The following is a 22,826-nucleotide window of genomic DNA, read 5'->3' on the forward strand; positions in this document are numbered from 1 at the left end:
ATTTTTACTGATCATTTTTGTTATCCACCACCTACCTTAGGACCTTTCTGGATCAGAGAGGGCGCCTCTTGACCATGATTTACTTGGTTTTCATTACATGGATATTACAGGGCCATATGAGCCAGAGACCTATCAAAGGGTTTTAATGCCCTTTTGCTTCTGATTAAATATCAGTCGCAAATAACGTCCAGATAGTAAACGCTCTGCTCCCAGCTCTAGCTGAAGGTGGAGTCTCTACTGGTCCAAAGACTTTTTTGGCCCTCAAGCGGATATGGCTTGTATAACTAGGGTGGACAAAGCCATCTCCAGGTGACTTTCAGAAAGAGGAAGATTTCTGCCCACCTGTTTACTCATTTTTCCTAGGGGCAGAAATTATAGGCCTGTAGTAACAGTCGATCATAACTCTGACCTCTTTCAAAACACTGAGGGGAAATCTCCTATTCATTAACAGAAATGTGAAAGCAAGCCAGTATAACTTCTGAACACAGGGGACCTTGCAGCAGGCAACTTGCAGATGTTGCAAGATGTTTCCTTTGCTGTAACAAGCAGCCTATCCTCTGTGAAAGGGACCTTCGATCCTGGGCACTACCAACCTTGAGAGATATCAGACACAGTCCATTGTTTCTCTCTGCTCCCCAGGAGAAAGAAAAAGTTGTTACATGGTGATGTTGCAGAATTTCTGGCCCCAGGAGACTTCTGTAAACCAATTTTCATTCATTCATTCTATATTGGGTGGCTGCTATGTGCCAGGTGTAAGTATAATGTAGAAAACAAGAGCACAATATAAACCCTCTTGAAGGCTATAACGTGATGGGGAAAAGAAACATTAAACTATAAAACACACAAATAAAACACGCAATCGTAGAGGAGTGAACAGAGTTAGTAAAAATTAATACAGGGACTTCCTTAGTGGTCCAGCAATTAAGACCCCATGCTTCCCACTGCTGGGGGCACCAGTTTGATCCTCAGTCAGGGAAACAAGATTCTGAAAGGCTTGTGATACAAACCAAGAAGAAAAAAATTAGCACAGCTATACCTGCCTCTTCAGGGGAACATATAACACATGATTCATCTCTCGAAGATATACCTTTCTATGATCCTCTTCAGCTTACGTACGTTAGTGACAAAGCAAGTCTTCCCTGAGAATTTAATCACATCCCATAAGTTTGGGATTTCAAAACAGAATTCAAAATATGCTTTGAGCTGCTGAAGATGGAGCCCCACAACAGTCTTTCTCATTTTTAGGTGGACACAGCTATGCTATTAAAGTTAGGTGTGGAACCAAGTTGGATGGGGATGGAGACCTAAACTGCTTAATATGAACAGAGAAGAAGGAATGAAAAATGAGGTGCTGGAGACCAGAGGGTATACAAGGGAACACAGAGAGTTATTGCTTAATGAGTATATAATTCCTATTTTGAATGATGAAAACCTTCTAAAAATAAATATAATAGGGACTTCTCTGATGGTCCAGTGATTAAGACTGTGCTTCCACTGCAGGGGTCATGGGTTCAATCCCTGGTCAGGGAACTAAGATCCTGCATGTGTAGCTTGGCCAAAAAAAAAAAAAAAAAAAGATACAATCATAGGAGTGTACTTAATGCCACTAAATTGGACTCAAAAGTGGTTAAGGGCTTCCAGTTCAAGATGGCAGAGTAGAAGGACATGTGCTTATCTCCTTCTGCGAGAGGACCAAAATTGCAACTAGTTATTGAACCACCATCAAGAGGATGCTGGAACCCACCAAAAAAGGATACACTATGTCCGAGGGCAAAGAAGAAGTTGAAACAAGATAGTAGGAGGGGCCCAACATGATAAAATAAAATCCCATACCAGCTGGGCGGATGACTCACAATCTGGAGAAGAGCCCCATGTCAGGCTTCCCAGCCTGAGGATCATGCAAAGGGACTGGGAATCCCCAGAGAATCTGACTTTGAAAGCCAGTGGGATTTGATTACAGAACTTTCAAAGAACTGGGGAAAACAAGAGACTCCACTCTTGGAGGACACAAACAAAATCCTGTGTGTGCCAAGACCCAGGGGAACGGCGCAGTGACCTCACCGAAGACTGAACCAGACCTACCTGCTAGTGTTGGAGTGTCCCTTATGGAGATTTGGGTCAGCAGTGGCTTGCCATGGGGATGGAGGCACTGGCAACAGCAGTCCTGGAAGGGGCCCCTTAGTTTAAGTCCTCTAGGAGGTCACCATTAACCCTACCACAGAGCCCAGGGCTGGGCCCCTCAGGCCAAAGAATTAACAGGGAGGGAGCACAACCCCACCAATCACCAGATAACTGGATTAAAGTTTTACTGAGAAGCAGCAGTTAGAACTGGACATGTAACAACACACCAGTTCCAAATTGGGAAAGGAGTATGTCAAGGATGTATATTGTCACCCTGCTTATTAAACCTATATGTAGAATATATCATGCGAAATGCCGGGCTAAACGAAACACAACCTAGAATCAAGATTGCCAGGAGAAATGTCAATAACCTCAGATACCCAGATGACACTACCCTTCTGGCAGAAAGTGAAGAACTAAAGAGCCTCTTGATGAAAGTGAAAGAGGACAGTGAAAAAGTTGGCTTAAAACTCACCATTCAAAAAACTAAGATCAAGGCATCCAATCCCATCACTTCATGCTAAATAGATAGGGAAACAATGGAAACAGTGAGAGGCTTGATTCTGGGGGGCTCTAAAATCACTGCATATGGTGACTGCAGCCATAAAATTAAAAGACGCTTGCTCCTTGGAAGAAAAGCTATGACAAACTTAGCGTATTAAAAAGCAGAGACATTACTTTGCCAACAAAGGTCCATCTAGTCAAAGATATGGTTTTTCCAATAGTCATGTATGAATGTGAGAGTCTGACTATAAAGAAAGCTGAGCGCTGAAGAATTGACGCTTTTGAACTGTGGTGTTGGAGAAGACTCTCGAGAGTCTCTTGGACTGCAAGGAGATCAAACTAGTCAATCCTAAAGGAAATCAACCTTAAATAGTCATTGGAAGGACTGATGCTGAAGCTGAAACTCCAATACTTTGGCCACCTGATGTGAAGAACTGACTCACTGGAAAAGACCGATGCTGGGAAAGAAAAAAGGCAGGAGAAGAAGGGGACCAACAGAGGAAGAGATGGTTGGATGGCATCATCGACTTCGATGGACATGAGTTTGCGAAAGCTTTGGGAGTTGGTGATGGACAGGGAAGCCTGGCATGCTGCAGTCCATGGTGTCACAAAGAGTTGGATACGACTGAGCAACTGGACTGACTGAACTGAGCACAGCCCTGCCCACCAGAGTAAGACCCAGTTTTTCCACCATCAGTCCCTCCCATCAGCAAGCTTATACAAGTCTCTTAGCCTCATCCAATAGAGGGCAGATAGAAGAAGCAAAAAGAACCACAATCCTGCAGCAGCTAGAAACAAAATCACATTATAGAAAGTTAATCAGGATGAAAAAGCAAAAGGTTTTGTCCCAGATCTTTGAAGGGACGAGATAAAACCCCAGAAAAACAACCAAATGAAGTGAAGATAGGCAGCCTTCCAGAAAAAGAATTCAGAATAATGATGGTGAAGATGATCCAGGATCTCAGAAAAAGAATGGAGGCAAAGATTGAGAATATGCAAGAAATGTTTACCAAAGACCTGGAAGAGCTAAAGAACAAACAGAGATGAACAATACACTAGAAGGAATCAATAGCAGAATAACTGATGCAGAACGGATAAATGACCTGGAGAACAAAATGGTGGAAATCACTGCAGCAGAACAGAATACAGAAAAAAGAATGAAAAAAAATGAAGACAGCCTAAAAGACCTCTGGGACAACATGAAATGCACCAACATTCTCATTATAGGGGTCCCAGAAGGAGAAGAGAGAAAGGACTCCAGAAAATATTTGAAGAGGTAATAGCTGAAAGGGCAAGGAAAATATGGGAAAGGAAATAGTCAACCAAGTCCAGGAAGCACAGAGAGTCCCAGAAAGGATAAACCCAAGGAGGAACACACCAAGATACATAGTAATCAAAAAGATGAAAATTAAAGACAAACAATCTATCAAAAGCAACAAAGGAAAAACAACAAAAAACATAGGAGGAAACTCCCATAAGGTTATCAGCTGATTTCTCAACAGAAACTCTACAAGCCAGAAAGGAATGGCACGATATATTTAAGGTGATGAAAGGGAAGAACCTACAACCAAGAATACTCTATCAGCAACACTCTCCTTCAGATTTGATGGAGAAATCAAAAACTTTCCAGACAAGCAAAAGTCAACAGAATTCAGAACCACCAAACCAGCTTTGCAATAAATGCTAAAGGAACTTCTGTAGACAGGAAATAAAAGAGAAGTTTGCCTTCTCGTCTTCGCGACCTACACAAAATAAACCCAAAACATTAGGAAAATTGTAACAGGATCATACACATCGATAATTACCTTAACTGTAAATGGATTAAATGCACCATCCAACAGAGAAGACTAGCTGGGCAGATGCAGAGAAGGCAATGGCAACCCACTCCAGTACTTTTGCCTGGCAAATCCCATGGACGGAGGGAGGAGCCTGGTAGGCTGCAGTCCATCGGGTCAGGAAGAGTCAGACACGACTGAGCAACTTCACTTTCACTTTTCACTTTCATGCATTGGAGAAGGAAATGGCAACCCACTGTTGGCAACCCAATGTTCTTGCCTGGAGAATCCCAGGGAACGGGGAGCCTGAGGGGCTGCTGTATATGGGGTCACACAGAGTCGGACACAACTGAAGCGACTTAGCAGCAGCAGCAGCTGGGCAGATGAGAACATGTGTGTGTGTGCCCTTTCACTTACCACATCACTCAACCTAACCCCTCAAACTGTATGTAATTATTTTATATTGTTAGGTTAATCATGTTTCCATTATGGCTTGCAATGTAATTACCTTTTATTTCTACTTTGGGTATTGACTGTGAAAACTGTCAATTACTATTACTATTTTTATTATGTACCTATTATTTGCTTAATATCATGATGGGATTCCCTGGTGGCTCGGACGGTAAAGAATCCACCTGCAACACGGGAGACCTGGGTCTGATCCCTGGGTTGAGAGATCCCCTGGAGGAGGGCATGGAAATTCACTCCAGTATCTTGCCTGGAGAATCCCCATGGACAGAGGAGTCTGGCAGACTGTAGTCCATGGGGTCACAAAGAGTCAAACATGACTGAATGACTAAGCACACAATATCACGATTGGTCAACAGAAAATAAGAGAATTATCTATCACTAAAACTACCATTTAATAGAAAACCTTGTAATTGCTTTTTAAAATCCAGATGCATACAGAATTGTCTTGTAATTTTTTGAAAAATACAAATGCCCAGGTATCGCTATTTTTCTCCAAAGCTCTGTATGTGTTTCTAAGGAGCATCCATGTTTAAAAACAACTGGACTATATGATGATGTTTTTGCTTTTATCTCGTTTGTTTCACTTTTTCTATTTCATATTCAGTGTTCCTATTTCATTCAGTTTGTTTTCCAATTTATCCGTCTCTTTTCGTTGTTGTTCTTTCTCAAGCCTTTATCAAGCATAGTAAAAAAGCTTTTGTATATATATGCATAGCATGTATAATAGAGTATGGGGCTTCCCTTATAGCTCAGTTGATAAAGAATCTGCCTGCAATGCGGGAGACCCTGGTTCGATTTCTGGGTCAGGAAAATCCACTGGAGAAGGGATAGGCTACCCACTCGAGTATTCTTAGGCTTTGCCTGTGGCTCAGCTGGTAAAGAATCCGCCTGCAATGTGGGAGACCTGGGTTTGATCTCTGGATTGGGAAGACTCCCCCTGGAGAAGGGAAAGGCTACCCACTCCAGTATTCTGGCCTGGAGAATTCCATGGACTAAGGGTCACAAAGAGTCGGACATGACTGAGCAACTTTCACTTGCAAATATATATATTTTTGAAAATTTATGAATTTTTGCTTAAAAAAATTTATGACATTTTGATTCCACTTGTTTGACTAGGTATGAATAGAATGCTAGATTTTTCATTTGTATTTACTCAAAACTTTGATATAGTTCCTAGTTTTTTGGCATCTAGTATTACTGCTAAAATTCTAGAAAATTTATAATCTTAGTGATTTAAAAAAAAATTTGAATCAGGCTTGAAACCTCTGATCCAATTCTGAGAATTGGATTAGAAATACTATGTTGTAAAAAAAAAAAAGAAAAAACAGGAAATTAACAAGTGATATAGTATTATTAACTAAAGTAAAGATTTTGTTCAAATTTCACAAAATTTTATGCTAGTGTCCATCATTTATTTGCATACCTTATTCAAGCATCCACACTATATTTAATTGCATTGAGCAGCTTAGCTGCATGCAATAAATTCTGATAAATTCTTTCATTTTCAATTTTATAAATTTTCTTTTCATTTCTATTACAAATATTCTCTAATTTTCCTTGTTATGGCTTCTTAGATATACCCATCATTTAAAAGTGGACATTCCCAAATACATGGGATTTTAAGTATTCTTAGCATTAATTTCTCATTTTGATCCTAATTTCTCATTTAAATGCTTTCCTCTCTGCAGTTATCTTCTGTGTTTTTTTCAGTCTAACTTTATTGAGGCTTTCAATGGCTAAGTTGAAGATCTCTCTTGGTAAATATCACATTTCATTTGAAAATATGTGGGTTATTTTCAAATATTTTGATAGGCTTCTAATATAATTCCACAGTGATAAGAGAACAGATTCTGTATGATACTTTTGATTCTATATGATTTTAATACCTTTAGACCATGAAAGTTTTGCCCTTTGTTTTATATTCCTGGATATTTTCCAGTATCTCCTAGTTTACAGTCTATGGGAACTTAAATAGAATTTGTTTCCTCCTGTTCTATGAAGATTGCATAAATCTTCATTATGTTGTATTGGTTGACAGTGCATTTCAGGTCTACTATACCCTTCTACTTCTCTGTATATTCACTATATTAATTTTTGAAAGTTTGATATTAAAACTCCAACTAAAAATCTTAATTTGTCTACTTAAATAAAACAACTGTAATATACAGCAGAACCTTGTTCTGCATTTTCCAAGTCTCCTGTAAATGTATTATTATACTTTCATAATTTTAAAGAAATACAAATTTTTTTTAAATGGTTAAAATGTTCAACTTTATGTTATGTATATTTTATAATAAAAAATGAAAAAAGTTTTCAGTAAATATAATAATAATAATAAAGCAGAAGGGAGCAGCCTGAAAGTTGATAGGAGGCCAAGGACAAGGGGGAACTAGGAGTGATAAGACCCCCTTGGGAACAATTCCATTCACCATTGCAACGAAAAGAATAAAATACTTAGGAATATATCTACCTAAAGAAACTAAAGACCTATATATAGAAAACTATAAAACACTGGTGAAAGAAATCAAAGAGGACACTAATAGATGGAGAAATATACCATGTTCATGGATCAGAAGAATCAATATAGTGAAAATGAGTATACTACCCAAAGCAATTTACAAATTCAATGCAATCTCTATCAAGCTACCAGCGATATTTTTCACAGAACTAGAACAAATGATTTCAAGATTTGTATGGAAATACAAAAAACCTAGAATAGCCAAAGCCATCTTGAGAAAGAAGAATGGAACTGGAGGAATCAACTTGCCTGACTTCAGGCTCTACTACAAAGCCACAGTCATCAAGACAGTATGGTACTGGCACAAAGACAGACATATAGATCAATGGAACAAAATAGAAAGCCCAGAGATAAATCCACACACATATGGACACCTTATCTTTGACAAAGGAGGCAAGAATATACAATGGAGTAAAGACAATCTCTTTAACAAGTGGTGCTGGGAAAACTGGTCAACCACTTGTAAAAGAATGAAACTAGATCACTTTCTAACACCATACACAAAAATAAACTCAAAATGGACTAAAGATCTAAATGTAAGACCAGAAACTATAAAACTCCTAGAGGAGAATATAGGCAAAACACTCTCCGACATAAATCACAGCAGGATCCTCTATGATCCACCTCCCAGAATACTAGAAATAAAAGCAAAAATAAACAAATGGGATCTAATTAAAATTAAAAGCTTCTGCACAACAAAGGAAAATATAAGCAAAGTGAAAAGACAGCCTTCTGAATGGGAGAAAATAATAGCAAATGAAGCAACTGACCAACAACTCATCTCAAAAATATACAAGCAACTTATGCAGCTCAATTCCAGAAAAATAAATGACCCAATCAAAAAATGGGCCAAAGAACTAAATAGACATTTCTCCAAAGAAGACATATGGATGGCTAACAAACACATGAAAAGATGCTCAACATCACTCATTATTAGAGAAATGCAAATCAAAACCACAATGAGGTACCACTTCACACCAGTCAGAATGGCTGTGATTCAAAAGTCCACAAGCAATAAATGCTGGAGAGGGTGTGGAGAAAAGGGAACCCTCCTACACTGTTGGTGGGAATGCAAACTAGTACAGCCACTTTGGAGAACAGTGTGGAGATTCCTTAAAAAATTGCAAATAGAACTGCCTTATGACCCAGCAATCCCATTGCTGGGCATACACACCGAGGAAACCAGAACTGAAAGAGACACGGGTACCCCAATGTTCATCGCAGCACTGTTTATAATAGCCAGGACATGGAAGCAACCTAGATGTCCATCAGCAGATGAATGGATAAGAAAGCTGTGGTACATATACACAATGGAGTGTTACTCAGCCATTAAAAAGAATACATTTGAATCAGTTCTAATGAGGTGGATGAAACTGGAGCCGATTATACAGAGTGAAGTAAGCCAGAAAGAAAAACACCAATGCAGTATACTAACACATATATACGGAATTTAGAAAGATGGTAATGATAACCCTATATGCAAGACAGCAAAAGAGACACAGATGTATAGAGCAGACTTTTGGACTCAGAGGGAGAGGGAGAGGGTGGGATGATTTGGGAGAATGGCATTGTAACATGTATACTATCGTGTAAGAATCGAATCGCCAGTCTATGTCCGACGCAGGATACAGCATGCTTGGGGCTGGTGCACGGTGATAACCCAGAGAGACTTTATGGGGAGGGAGGTGGGTGGGGGGTTCATGTTTGGGAACGCATGTACACCCGTGGTGGATTCATGTCAATGTATGGCAAAACCAATACAGTATTGTAAATTAAAATAAAGTTAAAAAAAAAAAAAAAGACCCCCTTGGGGATTATGGTCAAGAGACTCAGGAAACATGAGTGTCTAACACTAAATCTTAAGTTTTTTGCTTTGTCATCCTATAACTGTCCACTATCCCCCACAGTTTAGAAAAAGTCTGTTGTGCTCAAAAATCTGATTCTTTGGTGGCATCAAGGCAAAGAACGTGTATTCTGCACCTATGCAAATATATCAGGGCAGGGAGAGGGAAAAGTCACATGCACTGAGACCCAAGTAAGAGGGACAATGTCGCAGATGAGGACAAGGACAAGTGACGCTCATGAGACACATATGATGTGCTGGGGCAATACTGAGTGTCCCATTTCAGGCAGGATGAGGACTCAAGCAATTGTTACTGTTGTTAAGTCGCTCAGTCATGTCCGACTCTTTGCGACCCCATGGACTGCAGCACGCCAGGCTTCCCTGTCCTTCACCATCTCATGGAGTTTGCTCAAACTCATATCCATTGAGTTGGCGATGCCATGCAACCATCTCATCCTCTGTCGTCCCTAACTCCTACCTTCAATCTTTCCCAGCATCAGGGTCTTTTCTAGTGAGTCGGCTCTTTGCATCAGGTGGCCAAAGTATTGGAGCTTCAGCTTCAGCACCAGTCTTTCCAATGAATATTCAGGATTGACTGGTTTGATCTGCTTGCTGTCCAAGCGACTCTTAAGGGTCTTCTCCAACATAACAGCTCAAAAGCATCAATTCTTCAGTGCTCAGCCTTCTTTATGAGTCCAACTCTCATATATGTACATGACTACTGGAAAAGCCAGTAGTTTTTGACTAGATGGACCTTTGCCGGCAAAGTAATGTCTCTACTTTTTAATAGGCTCTCAAGGTTTGTCATAGCTTTTCTTCCAAGGAGCAAGCATCTTTTAATTTCCTGGCTGCAGTCACCATCTGCAGTGATTTTGGAGCCCAAGAAAATAAAGTCTGTCACTGTTTCCACTGTTTCGCTGTCTATTTGCCATGAAGTGATGGGATTGGATGCCATGATCTTAGTTTTTTGAATATTGAGTTTTAAGCCAGCTTTTTCACCTCTTTCACCTTCATCAAGAGGTTCTTTAGTTCCTCCTTGTTTTCTGCCATATGGGTGGTGTCATCTGTGTATATGAGGTTACTGATATTTCTCCCAGCAATCTTGATTCCAGCTTCTGCTTCATCCAGGCCAGCATTGCTCGTGATATACTCTGCATATAAGCTAAATAAGCAAGGTGACAATATACAGCCTTGATGTACTCCTTTCCCCAAGGAGTGATCAAAACCATCCCCAAGAAAAAGAAATGCAAAAAGGCAAAATGGTTGTCTGAGGAGGCCTTACAAATACCTGAGAAAAGAAGAGAAGCGAAAGGCAAAGGAGAAAAGGAAAGATATAACCATCTGAATGCAGAGTTCCAAAGAATAGCAAGGAGAGATAAGAAACCCTTCCTAAGTGAAAGTGAAAGTGTTAGTCACTCAGTCTGTCCAACTCTTTGCGATCCCATGGACTGTAGCCTTCCAGGCTCCTCTGTCCATGGGATTCTCCAGGTAAGAATACTGGAGTGGATTGCTATTCCCATCTCCAGGGGATCTTCCTAACCCAGGGATTGAACCCAGGTCTCCTGAATTGCACACAGATTCTTTATCAACTGAGCTACCAGGGAAGCCCTTAGTGAACATGCAAAGAAATAGAGGAAAACAATAGAATGGGAAAGACTAGAGATCTCTTCAAGAAAATTAGAGATACCAAGGGAAAATCTCATGCAAAGATGGGCACAATAAAGGACAGAAACAGTATGGACCTAACAGAAGCAGAAGATATTAAGAAGAGGTGGCAAGAATACACAGAAGAACTGTACAAAAAAAGATCTTAATGACCCAGATAACCATGATGGTGTGATCACTCATCTAGAGCCAGACATCCTGGAATGCGATGTTAAGTGGGCCTTAGGAAGCATCACTAAGAACAAAGCTAGTGGAGGTGATGAAATTCCAGCTGAGCTGTTTCAAATCCTAAAAGATGATGCTGTGAAAGTGCTGCACTCAATATGCCAGCAAATGTGGAAAACTCAGCAGTGGCCACAGGACTGGAAAAGGTCAGTTTTCATTCCAATCCCAAAGAAAGGAGATGCTAAAGAATGTTCACACTACCGTACAACTGCACTCATTTCACATGCTAGTAATGTTCAAAATTCTCCAAGGGAAGCTTCAAAAGTACATGAACTGAGAACTTCCAGATGTTCAAGCTGGATTTAGAAAAGGCAGAGGAACCAGTGATCAAATTCCCAACATCCACTGGATCAGAGAAAAAGGAAGAGAGTTCCAGAAAAACATCTACTGCTCCACTGACTATGCTAAAGCCTTTGACTGTGTGGATCATAACAAACTGTGGAAAATTCTTAAGAGATGGGAATACCAGACCACCCTACTTGCCTCCTAAGATACCTGTATGCAGGTCAAGAAGCAACAGTTAGAACCAGACGTGGAACAATGGACTAGTTCAAAATTGGGAAAGGAGTACGTCAAGCAATTGGTATTGGAATACTAAGGGACAGACCAGTTCCACAGGGCTGGAAGACCTGGAACCACCCAGAAGGCAGAGATCTGAGTCACATGAATGAGCCTCATGAACTTCATAGTATGCAGGCTCTCTCCTAGGTTAAGCTAAACTGAGTCCACTGAGGCCACTGTGATATAGTTCCTGCCTCACTGAAACATGAGATTCATCTTCAGGAAGTATTCTTTCTTTTTTGTGCTTTCTGGGATCTGCCATGTTAACAGGATTATGGAGAAAAAAGATAGTTATGCATGACAGGCAAAGGAGAGCCAAGTAGTGCCTAACTGAAATGCCTGAAAGGAACAAAAACAATCAAATACAATAGCCATTTAAAAATATAATTTAGGAAAATGTTTCTGAAATAATAAAGGATTTCAATCTACATTTGAAAAAAATCACAATAATATTTATATTAAAAGACATATTCTATAGATAAACATACGTCCCCTTCCTCTTGAACCTCCCTCCCCATCCCACCCCTCTAGGTTGTCACAGAGCACAGGCTTTGGGTTCCCTGATTCATGCTGATGAAACCATCCCGATATTGTAAAGTAATTATCCTCCAATTAAAAATAAAACACAATTTGAAAATTTTTTAAAAATATTACAAATACCGAAAAAAAAATACTAGAAAACAAAGAATCCTTGAGGTATTCAGGCAAAAAGAACAAATATAAAGGCTCCAAAAAAACTGCTTTTGAACATACAAGAATTCAGGAATAGTGTTCTTAACAAATCGTACAGAAATAGGGAATCAGAGGAAGGAAAAAAAAGAAATTTTTTTTTTTAAGATGTGGATTTTCTAGAAAATATCAACAGTGAAAACACCAAATGTTCTGATGTTTGTGAGAGGGAAGCATCAGTGAGAGGAAAATTCAAAACTTAAAAACTAATATCAAATTTTTTTTTTTTTTGGCTTGTGCTGTGCAATATGTGGAATCCTAGTTCTCCAACCAGGGATCGAACCCACACCCCCTACAGCAGAAGCACAGTCTTAACAACTGGACTACCTGGGAAGTCCCCCTCTGCACTTTTTTTTAAACCTGAACTATTTCACAGTAATTTTTAGCTTGTTAAATAAATGAACTACAATATATCCACACAATGTGTGTGTTATTCGCTCAGTGATGTCTGACTCTGTGACCCCACGCACTGTAGGCCAACCAGGCTCCATGGGGATTCTCCAGGCAACAATACTGGAGTGGGTTGCCATGCCCTTCTCGAGGGATCCACACAATGGATAAGAATAAGAATGTTATGCACTACTATGAAAACATCACCAGGATATACTGTTAAGGCAAACAAACAAGTGCAGAATCCTATATACAGCAGGTAACCGACTGTGTAAGAAAACACTGCAGGAAGTATTAAATTGAATAAAAACACATACTTGTGCATATGTACATAATGTACACATTTGCTTATATTTGTATAAAGAGAAACAGAAACATATGCAGGAAACCTAGAAGGCTATTATCCAACAAAGCAGAGAGTGAAACAAGGTAGATGAGGAGGCAGGACAAAGTTTTTCAATAAAAATGTTTTTATCATTTTGATTTCTAAACCATGTTACCTATTTAGAAAACAAAATTTAATTTTTTTTAATATTTATTTATTTGGCTGCACCAGGTCTTGGTTACAGCATGTGGGATTTTCTTTTTTAGTTGAGGCATGTGGGATCTAGTTCCCTGAGCAGGGATTGAACCAGGCCCCCTGCATTGGGAGTGCAGAGTCTTAGCCACTGAACCACCAAGCAAATCCCACAGAATTTAATTTAAAAAAAAATTTTTTTTTTTAAATTCAAGGCTGGCCAAAATGGGTCCCCTAGTAGTCTGCCAAACGTTTAGGAAAGAAAACACACCAATTTGTTAACATCTGCTCCTGAAGATGGAAAAGCAGAGGAAACACTTCCTAACTCATTCTATGAAACCAGCATTACCATAATACCACAACCTGACAAGAGCAGACAAGAAAACTGCAGACCAATATCACTCGTGAACACAGACGCAAAACTCCTCAACAAGATACTAGTAAATAGAATCCAACAATGTATAAAGAATTATACACCATGGTCACGTGGGATTTATCCCAGGTATGCAAAGCTGGCTCAACATTTGAAAATTAATTAATGGCATCATATCAACAGACTGAAAAATCACATGATCATACCAATAGACAAGAGAAAAACATTTTACAAAATTCAACATCCATTCATGATAAAAACTCTCACCAAACCAGAAACAGAGGGGAACTTCCTCAATCTGATAAAGAATGTCTACAAAAACCTACAAGAAACATCATACCTAATGGTGAGAAACCAGCTTTCCCACTAAGATCAGGAACAAGGCAAGGAATGCAATAAGATAAGAAAAGGAAATAAAAGGTAAGTAAATAGTGTGTGCTCAGTCGCTTCCGTCATGTCCGACTCTTTGCGACCTTATGGACTATGAAAGTTTCCTGACAAGAGTACCAGAGCGGGTTGCCATGCCCTCTTCCAGGGGATCTTCCTGACTGAGCCACTGAACCTGCATCTCCTGTGGCTCCTGCATTGCAGGGGATTTTTTACCGACTGAGCCACCGGGGGACCCCAAAGTAAACTGGGAAGGAAGAAATAAAACTGTATTTGTTAGCATTTGATGTGATTGTCTATGAAGAAAATCTGTAAGAATCAACCAAAAGACTCTTGGAACTAATAAACAATCACAGCAAAGTTGTAACCATCGATAGAGGAGCCTTACGGGCTACAGTCTGTGGGGTCACCAAGAGTCGTACGCAACTGAGCACACACAAATGGAAAACAGTGTGGAAGTTCCCCTAAACACTAAAAACAGCATTACCATATGATCCAGCAATCCCACTCCTGGGTGTATATCCAGAGAAAACTTAGTGTGAAAAGAAACATGTACCCCTATGTTCCCAGCAGCACTATTTACAATTGCCAAGACATGGAAGCAACCTAAATATCTATGAACAGATATATATAACTGAACCACTTTGGTGTACACCAGAAACTAATGCAACACTGTAAATCAACCTGATGGGAACCAACACCACAAGCCTCATCTAATACCCCAACTTCCCACAGCTTCTCAGGTAATAGGGTCTTCAATAATATTTTTTAAATGAATAATTACCATTTACATTAACACTCCAAAATGAAATACTTAAGTATAAGTCTAACAAAATATGTACAAGATCTCCTTGAAGAAAACTATGATGACAGAATCAAAGACCTGGGACTTCCCTGGTAGTTCAGTTGCAATGCAGGGGATGTGGGTTCAATCCCTGACCAGGGAACTAAGATCCCACATGTCAGAGAGCAACTAAACCCATACACTGCAATTACTGAGCCCATTCAACACAACTAGAGAGCCTACACATCACAGCTGGAGTCCATGCACCGAAAAGAAAGATCCCTCATGATGAAACGAAGATCCTGTGTCCCGCAACAAAGATCTGACAGTCAAATAATTTAGCCAAGTAATTTTTTTTTTTAATCTAAGAAGTAAATAAGTAGTGAGATATTCCCTATTCACGGATAAAAGACTCAATGCCGTCAAGATCTCAGTTCTTCCCAGCTTCATCCACCTCTATTCAAGGCAATCCAAATCAAAATCTAAGCCAGTCATCTTTCACCTTGCATAGCACCTAGCAGAGTGTCAGGTCCAAGGTAGGCTCGATGAAAGTGAAGTAAGCAAAAGTTGTGGTGGAAACCCAGCTCAGAAGTCCTGGGGTAAAAGTGGGAATATACAGAAAGTGCGCTGGACAAACTCGCATGATTAAGAAAATCCTAATACTAACTGGACATCTTGAACAGAAACCAAGGACTCAGTGACCTTACAGATGTGTCTCACCTCTGTCGTTCTCTGTATATCAGTTTCCTCTACCTGATGGGAACCAACACCACAAGCCTCACCTAACCCCAACTTCCCACAGCTTCTTGGAGAAGAAGGTCTCACTCTCATCCTCATGGTGAGGTCACTCACTTAAGAGCCAGACATCCTGGAGTGTGAAGTCAAGTGGGCCTTGGGAAGCATTACTATGAACAAAGCTAGTGGAGATGATGGAATTCCAACTGAGCTATTTCAAATCCTAAAAAAAAAATGATGCTGTTAAAGTTCTGTACTCAATATGCCAGCAAACTTGGAAAACTCAGCAATGACCATAGGACTGGAAAAGGTTTTTATTTCAGCTTTCATTACAATCCCAAAGAAGGGGAATGGCAAAAAATATTCAAACTACTGTACAACTGCACTCATTTCACATGCTAGCAAGGTAATGCTCAAAATCCTTCAAGCTAGGCTTCAACAGTACATGAACCTAGAACTTACAGATGTACAAGCTGGATTTAGAAAAGGCAGAGGAACCAGAGATCAAATTGCCAACATCTGCTGGATTATAGAAAAAGTAAGAGAGTTCGAGAAAAACATCTACTTCTGCTTCATTGACTATGACTAAAGCTTTTGACTGTGTGGATCACAACAAACTGTAAAAAATTCTTAAAGATGAGAATACCAGACCACCTTACCTGCCTCCTGAGAAACCTGTATGTAGGTCAAGACGCAACAGTTAGAACCCAACATAGAATAAAGGACTGGTTCAAATTTGGGAAAGGAGTAAGTTAAGGCTGTACTCTGTCACCTTGCTTATTTAACTTATATGCAGAGTACATTATGTGAAATGCCAGGCTGGATGAATCATAAGCTGGAATCAAGATTGCCAGCAGAAATATAAACAACCTCAGATATGCAGATGATAGCACCCTAATGGCAGAAAGCAGAAAAGAACTAAAGAGCCTCTTGATGAAGGTGAAAGAGGAGAGTGTAAAAGCTGGCTTAAAACTCAACATGCTTACTCCTTGGAAGGAAAGCTATGACAAACCTGGACAGCTATTAAAAAGCAGAGACATCACTTTGCCAACAAAGGTCCGTATGTTCAAAGCTATGGTTCTTCCAGTAGTCATGTACAGATGTGAGTTGGACCATAAAGAAGGATGAGCACTGAAAAATTGATGCTTTCAAACTGTGGTGCTGGAGAAGACTCTTGAGAGTCCCTTGGACAGCAAGGATATCAAACCAGTCAGTCCTAAAGAAATCAACCCTGAATATTCATTGGAAGGACTGATGCTGAAGCTCCAATATTTTGGCTATGTGATGTGAAGAGCTGACTCATGGAATGGATGCTGGGAAAGACTTAGGGCAGGAGAAGGGGCGACAGAGGATGAGATGGTTAGACAGCATCATCAACACAATGGAGATGAGTTTGAGCAAACTCCAGGAGACAATGGAGGACAGAGAAGCCTGGCATGCTGCAGACCGTGGATGACAAAAGAGCCAGATATGACTTAGCAACTAAACAACAACTCATCCTCAAGTTCAGTTTGAAAAATAGGCAGAAAAGTTTCAGGCCAGCCAAGCTTGAGCCCTAAACCAAAGTCGAAAGGGCCTGTTTTTGTAAGAATATAGCCACTCCACCAGGACCACCAGCTTGGAGGGGAGGGGCAGGGGTGTCATAACAGGGGCCTCTGAGACATTTCCAATGGCATAGCTTGCCGCAGATACATACTGGGATCCCTTTAGGGCTTCAAGGTCAGAACATAATTTGTGGCACCCTAGGGTAGAGAACATGGCCTTGTCCCAACAGTGATGGTGGTAGTGGAAGGCATGGCATGGCTGATGGCCTTGGCTCCACTTGGAAGGGCAAAACTCCAACTACAAATGCTGCCTCCTAAATGAATATTGGTGGGTCCTTCCTGGGTGCCAAAGGGCAACTGACATTTGGTAAACATGAGACTGGGCCCACACCTGCAGACTGACCACGTTAGAGGGGCCCATTCTGCCCATGTAGGAAAGCCAAACCTCACAGGTCACAAGTAGATCATGAAAATAGATGTAACTAAAAAAAAAAAAAAGAAAATAGATGTAACTGAAGTTTTGTCCAATTGAATCATTTGTGTAATAGGTGTTCATTAAGTTGAGAGATAATGTTCATACTCTTTAAAAAAAAATTATTTATTTGGCTGTGCTGGGTCTTAGCTGTGGCATGTGGGATCTAGTTCCCTGACCAAGGATTGAACCCTTAAGAGGAAGGAGTCTTAAACACTGGACCACCAAGGAAGACCTCCACTGAATCATCTTAAACCATCACTAGGAACTGCTGAGTAAAGTCTCCCTTACAGCAGCTGGGTAGCCTCCCCCCTTAACTTTTTGGGCCTGACCATAGGGTAGGCCCAGTGGCTTTTTGTTGGTATAGAAAGAACCAGGGAATTTGCCCTGGGAGCACCTCACAATCAAATGGAAGGGAACTCCAGGCAAACAACCACAGTCCTTCAACCCTTAGGTGAGGTCATTCAGAGGCAACTGTTGTGCACTGGGCCCCAGAAGCACTTGATGCACTAAGCCCCCTAACTACTCTTCTTAACACATAATCTGCCTCCCCTTCCAGGGCTTTCTGTGATCACCTCCAACATAAACTGCTTGTACCTAATCCTGTCTCAGGAGCTCCTCCTCAGGGATCCACACCAACTCACCATATTGTAGTAGAGGAAGCAAGTGCTACCATCCAAAGGAGGCATATAAGGAGACAGAGGTGATAAGAAGGACAAGAGGTGGAGACCTCCCAAGAAGCCTCCTGAGGACATACTTGACCACAAAGGCTCAGACACCCAACTCAGGGTAGTACAGGAGACGTGCATTGATCAAACTCACACAAACAGAAGGTGAAATCACACACTCGGTGTTTTTAATTCAAAATGAAAACAACATCATCAGATCTCTAACATCCACCTGACACCACCTTCTCTTCCCATAGACTGCTGGTGGGCATGGGCTGGGCTCTAAAGGAGTTATGGAGCCTCTCTGCTGAACAACTCACACCTCTGTGAACTGCAGCAGGGCTGGACACCCATGATGGTGCCTAAGTAGGTGCAAAGGCAGAGGCCAGCTCCGCAACTCTGAAAGTCTCAAGAGACTCCTTTTGCACTGTGATGACAATGGGTTTGGAAGAAGAAAGTGGGCTGAATTCCAAGTAGCTCTTCCTTACTACCCCAGCACTAGGGACTCGTGGACTGGGGGCTGGCTGGCAGGGATGGGGAAAAATGGGGTCAAGGACAAACAGGGCTGGCCCAATGCGGAGGTCTGAAGAAGTCACAAGGTAGCTCCAGGCACAGGATGTTCTGTGATTCCACCTCTCTACCCTCTCCCCAGACCCCTTTTCTGCCAGCTTGTCCCATCCATTTGTTCCGAGTGTGGCAGTACGCCAGGGCTGAGAGCAGGCTGGGAAGGAGGAGGCAGATGCCAAACTTTACCTGACTGTGCGTCCCTTTAACACCATCTCCTTGACCTTGTGAGGACTCCCATCCCGGTGTGGGTCAGTGGGACCAGGCAGCACTGAATTCTTTCTCTAGACCCTGGACAAACTGGTCATTGAGGAAGAGGAGCTGACCATGGGGCAAGAAGCGGGTGAGGATGCCCTCGACGAGGTCAGCCCTCAGCAAGAGGTTGGCACCTCCTGGAACCAGCAGTCGGAGGTGGTCAAGGAGAAGGCGAGCGAGCAGTCGAAGAGTGCTCTCCACCAGCAGCAGGTTCTCGTGAGTATCCAGCACCAGGGCAAAGCCTATAGAGAGCACGCCTAGCCACACCACTATCCGAGGCTCCTGGAAAGGGTCCCCTGGCGCCAGGCGGAAGACCCCACATGGGGCCTCATGAAGGGCAACCGGGTCATCTGAGGACTGGGGCTGCAGGTCCACAGCATGCCGGCCACACGCCTGCTGCTGCAGCTGGAACATGGACTCCACCTGCCTATGGAAAACAGGTGGGTCATGGACTTGTCATCCTCAGGATCACCCCTGGAGCTAAGAGCTGCCATTATCCCCCTAACTAGATGTAGAGACTGAGCCCTGGAAAGACTAAGTGCAGTGACCCTGCCCAGGGCCACAGTACAGAAAGCATGAGCCTAGATAGGAATTTAGGCTCCAGCCTCCAGGTCCTGAACCATTTCACTCTATGCAGCCAAGAGAAGGCAGGCACTGAATACAGCTCCTTGGGCTGGGAAGGGGCATCAGGGGAAGAAGATCCCTCCCCTAACTGATTCACAGAGACCTCCTCAACATCTCAACAAGAGATGAGAAGTGGAGTGTAAGCTACATCCAACCCAGGATTTCTGTAAACTCCGCACCGTCACTCCATCCTGAAGCCTTCTCCAAATAGAAAAGAAATACCTTCCCCTTGGACATCCAGGCTTTTGAAATCACCCTCTGACCTTTCATGAAATCACCTTTCAATCTGGGCCATGTATAGGCTGCTCTTAAAGACATCTGTTCGGTTTTCTGTGCCACATAAAGGGGAGGAGGCCCAGAGAAACAAAGAGGTAACAAGAGGCTGGCCCAGGGTTGCCCCAGTGTTAACCCTCCACCCAAAATGCAGAGGGGCCAGGAGACTCTGGCACCTGTTGGTTCAGTCTGGGTCTGGGAGGAAAAGGTCCCAGGCCAGCTAGCCAATCTGGAACAGTGTTTCCCAACTGTATACTCTCTGGATCCCAGGCTTTCAGGAGGCCTTTGGTGCAGATTCCCACAAACTACATTCTCTCTCCTCTTTAGGGATTCATAAAGCTTAAAGGCACACTAAGGGCCCTGTAAAGTCCTGCACTCAAAGCATGTTTAATCTGTACTGTTTACACTCAAATCCCAACTCTTTCACTTTCTAGACTCTCTATAGCTCATCTGTAATCTTCAAATTCCTTTAACTCACTATATACTCATCTGTAAAATGTGAATAATATATCTACCTCAAATTACTGTTTCAAAGATAAAATGAGTTCATATACATGAAATACTCAGAACATAAAATGCTTACTACATACAGGCTAAATAATATTAACTACAAAAAAGTTATAGTAAATGCTAAATAACTATAATAAATAATCATGATAATAGCATTATTTCTTTAACCCCTTTTCATGTAATACTTGTGAACAACAGGGAAGACTCTTTGAAAGCACTATTCTAAAAACTTTCTCTCTGCTTCTTAGTCCTCCTGTTTCTCTGCCTTCCCAGAAAAACTATCATAATCACTGACCAGGAAGCCCTAGGCCTGGGCTGGATGGTGTGGTTACCTGGCCACTGCCAAAATCTGCTCCTTTCGGAGAAGTCTGTCCCTCTCAGCACCGTGTGGCTGTGGGTCATTGGGTGAATTCTCGGCACCGAAGAAGCAGGAGTAGAGCACTCGGCAAAGGCCCTCCTCAGCCTTGGCGGCCCGCAGGGTGTGGATGAGGAAGGCGTGGACCATGGCTCTGGGATGATGACACAGAGAAGTCAGACACTTCAGTGAGATGAGTGTATGACCCCAGCAAATGCACAGAAAGCATTTGGCCTAGCTCCGTCTGGAGGGCAGTGCGGCTGGTCACTGGTCCTCCTTAGCCACCCAAGACACATGCCCAGCTCTGGCCAGCACCTCTGCCCACAACAGAGTCTAGTGGCTAAGATATCCTGGACAACCCCAAAGTCAAATCTACAAACTGCTGGCCAGGAATTTTTAAAACTGTTAAGTTATCAGAGTAAAGGGACACTGAAGAGATGCTCCAGACTGAAGAAGGCCAAAGACACAAGACAGAAGAATACAACCCTGGCAGAGAAATAGGTAGCTTCAAATTACAGCATTATCAGGATACCTGGAAGCATTTAAATATGGATTACAGGTTAAAGAATCGTCTTGATCAATAATACCTGGTTTTGAATGTAGGGGAATATCCTTGTTTTTAGAAAATACACACTTAAATACTTCTAAATACACAGGTGAAGGAGCATCATATCTTCAAAAAACTGAATTAGAATATTACGTATACAGGACTTCTTTATAAAAAGTTTATAAAAGAAATTTTATAAAAAGTTTCTTTCAGTCTTGAAATTTGTAAGCCTGAGATCACGTCAAAACAAAGACCATGAAATAGAAATAATGATGTCTGACTGGCTAAGTGACCAGCCCGGGATTGAAAGGTAGCAGGGATCTGTGACTAAGGGTAAATAGATCGTCAGTTTAAACCTGTTAAAAATGAAGGTTCCAGAAGGCGCTTTAAAACCGGAGCCCGAAGACCTGAGCTGACCTCCCATGACCCTCTAGCCACGAGAAGCTTACGTCATCAACCTTCGCCACGGGCCTCGCGCAACCCCGAGGCGCAGTGCATCTGGGGGGTTGTAGTTGCTTGCCCCCAGCTAACCAACTGTGTGGGGCGGGGTGGAGCGGACTGAGTGTGCACCGCAACCCCGGGCCGCTGTCCTCAAAGCGTGGTACTCACCTTTCCTTTCGTGCCTGCAAACTTCTAATAACGGGCCAAGTCCCTCGGGTAAAGGGGCAAAATGGCGGCTGCACCTGGGCGCCTGCGCACGCCAATAGCGGGCGCGCGTCAGAGCGTGACATTCTTAGGGTGTGCGAGGTCTCATTTCCGGAGATGCGCTCCGAGGGCGGGGTGTGGGCGACTTGCACCGTCTGACAAAGACCCCTAGCCCCGAGTTCACTGTGCGGCCTATGCTGGTCACTCGCTGACTGAGTACGCGAGGCTCCCACTGGTAGTCCTACACCAGCCGAGTCCCAGGCCATTTTCCCCGGCGGCCGCAAGGGGGCGTAGCGACCCGGCTCGTGGAGCTTCCGGAAGAGGCAGGGTCTGAAGGTGCAGGGCAGTGGATCTCTAACTGGCCCACGTGCGTGGGAATCCGCGATGTGTGTGTGCTTAGTCGCTCAGTCCTGTCCGACTCTTTGCGACCCCATGGACTGTAGCCTGCCAGACTCCTCTGTCCATTGGGAGTCTTCTGGCAAGAATACTGGAGTGGGTTGTCATGTCCTCCTCCAGGGGATCTTGCCAACCCAGGGATCGAAACCAGGACTCCCGCGTTGCAGGCAGATTCTTTACCGTCTGAGCCACTAGGGAAGCCCCAGTGAATCTTGGGGGCACCTGTTAAAATTCAGGTTGCTGGACTTTGGCCCAGAGAATGAAGCCTTGGGGGAAAATAAGCATATTTAGGAAGTTGAGGGAGCAGGGCTTCTGTGTTGTGTGTTCCTCTGATGGGTTAAGACTAGGGCTTGGGGTGGGGGGTGCGGGGGCGGG

General features: G+C 42.4%; 1 protein-coding gene across 2 annotated transcripts; it reads right to left on the bottom strand.

Annotated features, from left to right (window-relative positions):
* On the bottom strand, positions 18,444-22,305 carry AP5S1 (adaptor related protein complex 5 sigma 1 subunit). Of its 2 annotated transcripts, none has more exons than XM_005688190.3 (3): positions 22,020-22,305; positions 20,841-21,017; positions 18,444-19,528 (listed from the first exon to the last, which is right to left on the bottom strand). In XM_005688190.3, exons 1-3 carry the CDS (start codon positions 22,139-22,141, stop codon positions 19,099-19,101), a joined length of 729 nt encoding a protein of 242 aa, XP_005688247.2. In that variant the 5' UTR covers positions 22,142-22,305; the 3' UTR covers positions 18,444-19,098. The 2 variants fall into 2 exon arrangements, with proteins under 2 accessions (XP_005688247.2, XP_005688246.2); XM_005688189.3 differs by lacking the exon at positions 22,020-22,305 and adding an exon at positions 21,767-21,911.

This window comes from Capra hircus, chromosome 13 (genome assembly GCF_001704415.2).
Source record: "Capra hircus breed San Clemente chromosome 13, ASM170441v1, whole genome shotgun sequence".
NCBI lineage: Eukaryota > Metazoa > Chordata > Mammalia > Artiodactyla > Bovidae > Capra > Capra hircus.

What these genes read in the sequence shown, in the direction of transcription:
- AP5S1 (XM_005688190.3), bottom strand. Translation starts at nt 22,141, where the DNA reads ATGTCACGCTCTGACGCGCGCCCGCTATTGGCGTGCGCAGGCGCCCAG. An exon ending in TTGCAGGCACGAAAGGAAAG is followed by an intron (nt 21,018 to 22,019) that starts GTGAGTACCACG and finishes TCATCATCCCAG; the next exon opens with AGCCATGGTCCACGCCTTCC. An exon ending in CAGATTTTGGCAGTGGCCAG is followed by an intron (nt 19,529 to 20,840) that starts GTAACCACACCA and finishes TGTTTTCCATAG; the next exon opens with GCAGGTGGAGTCCATGTTCC.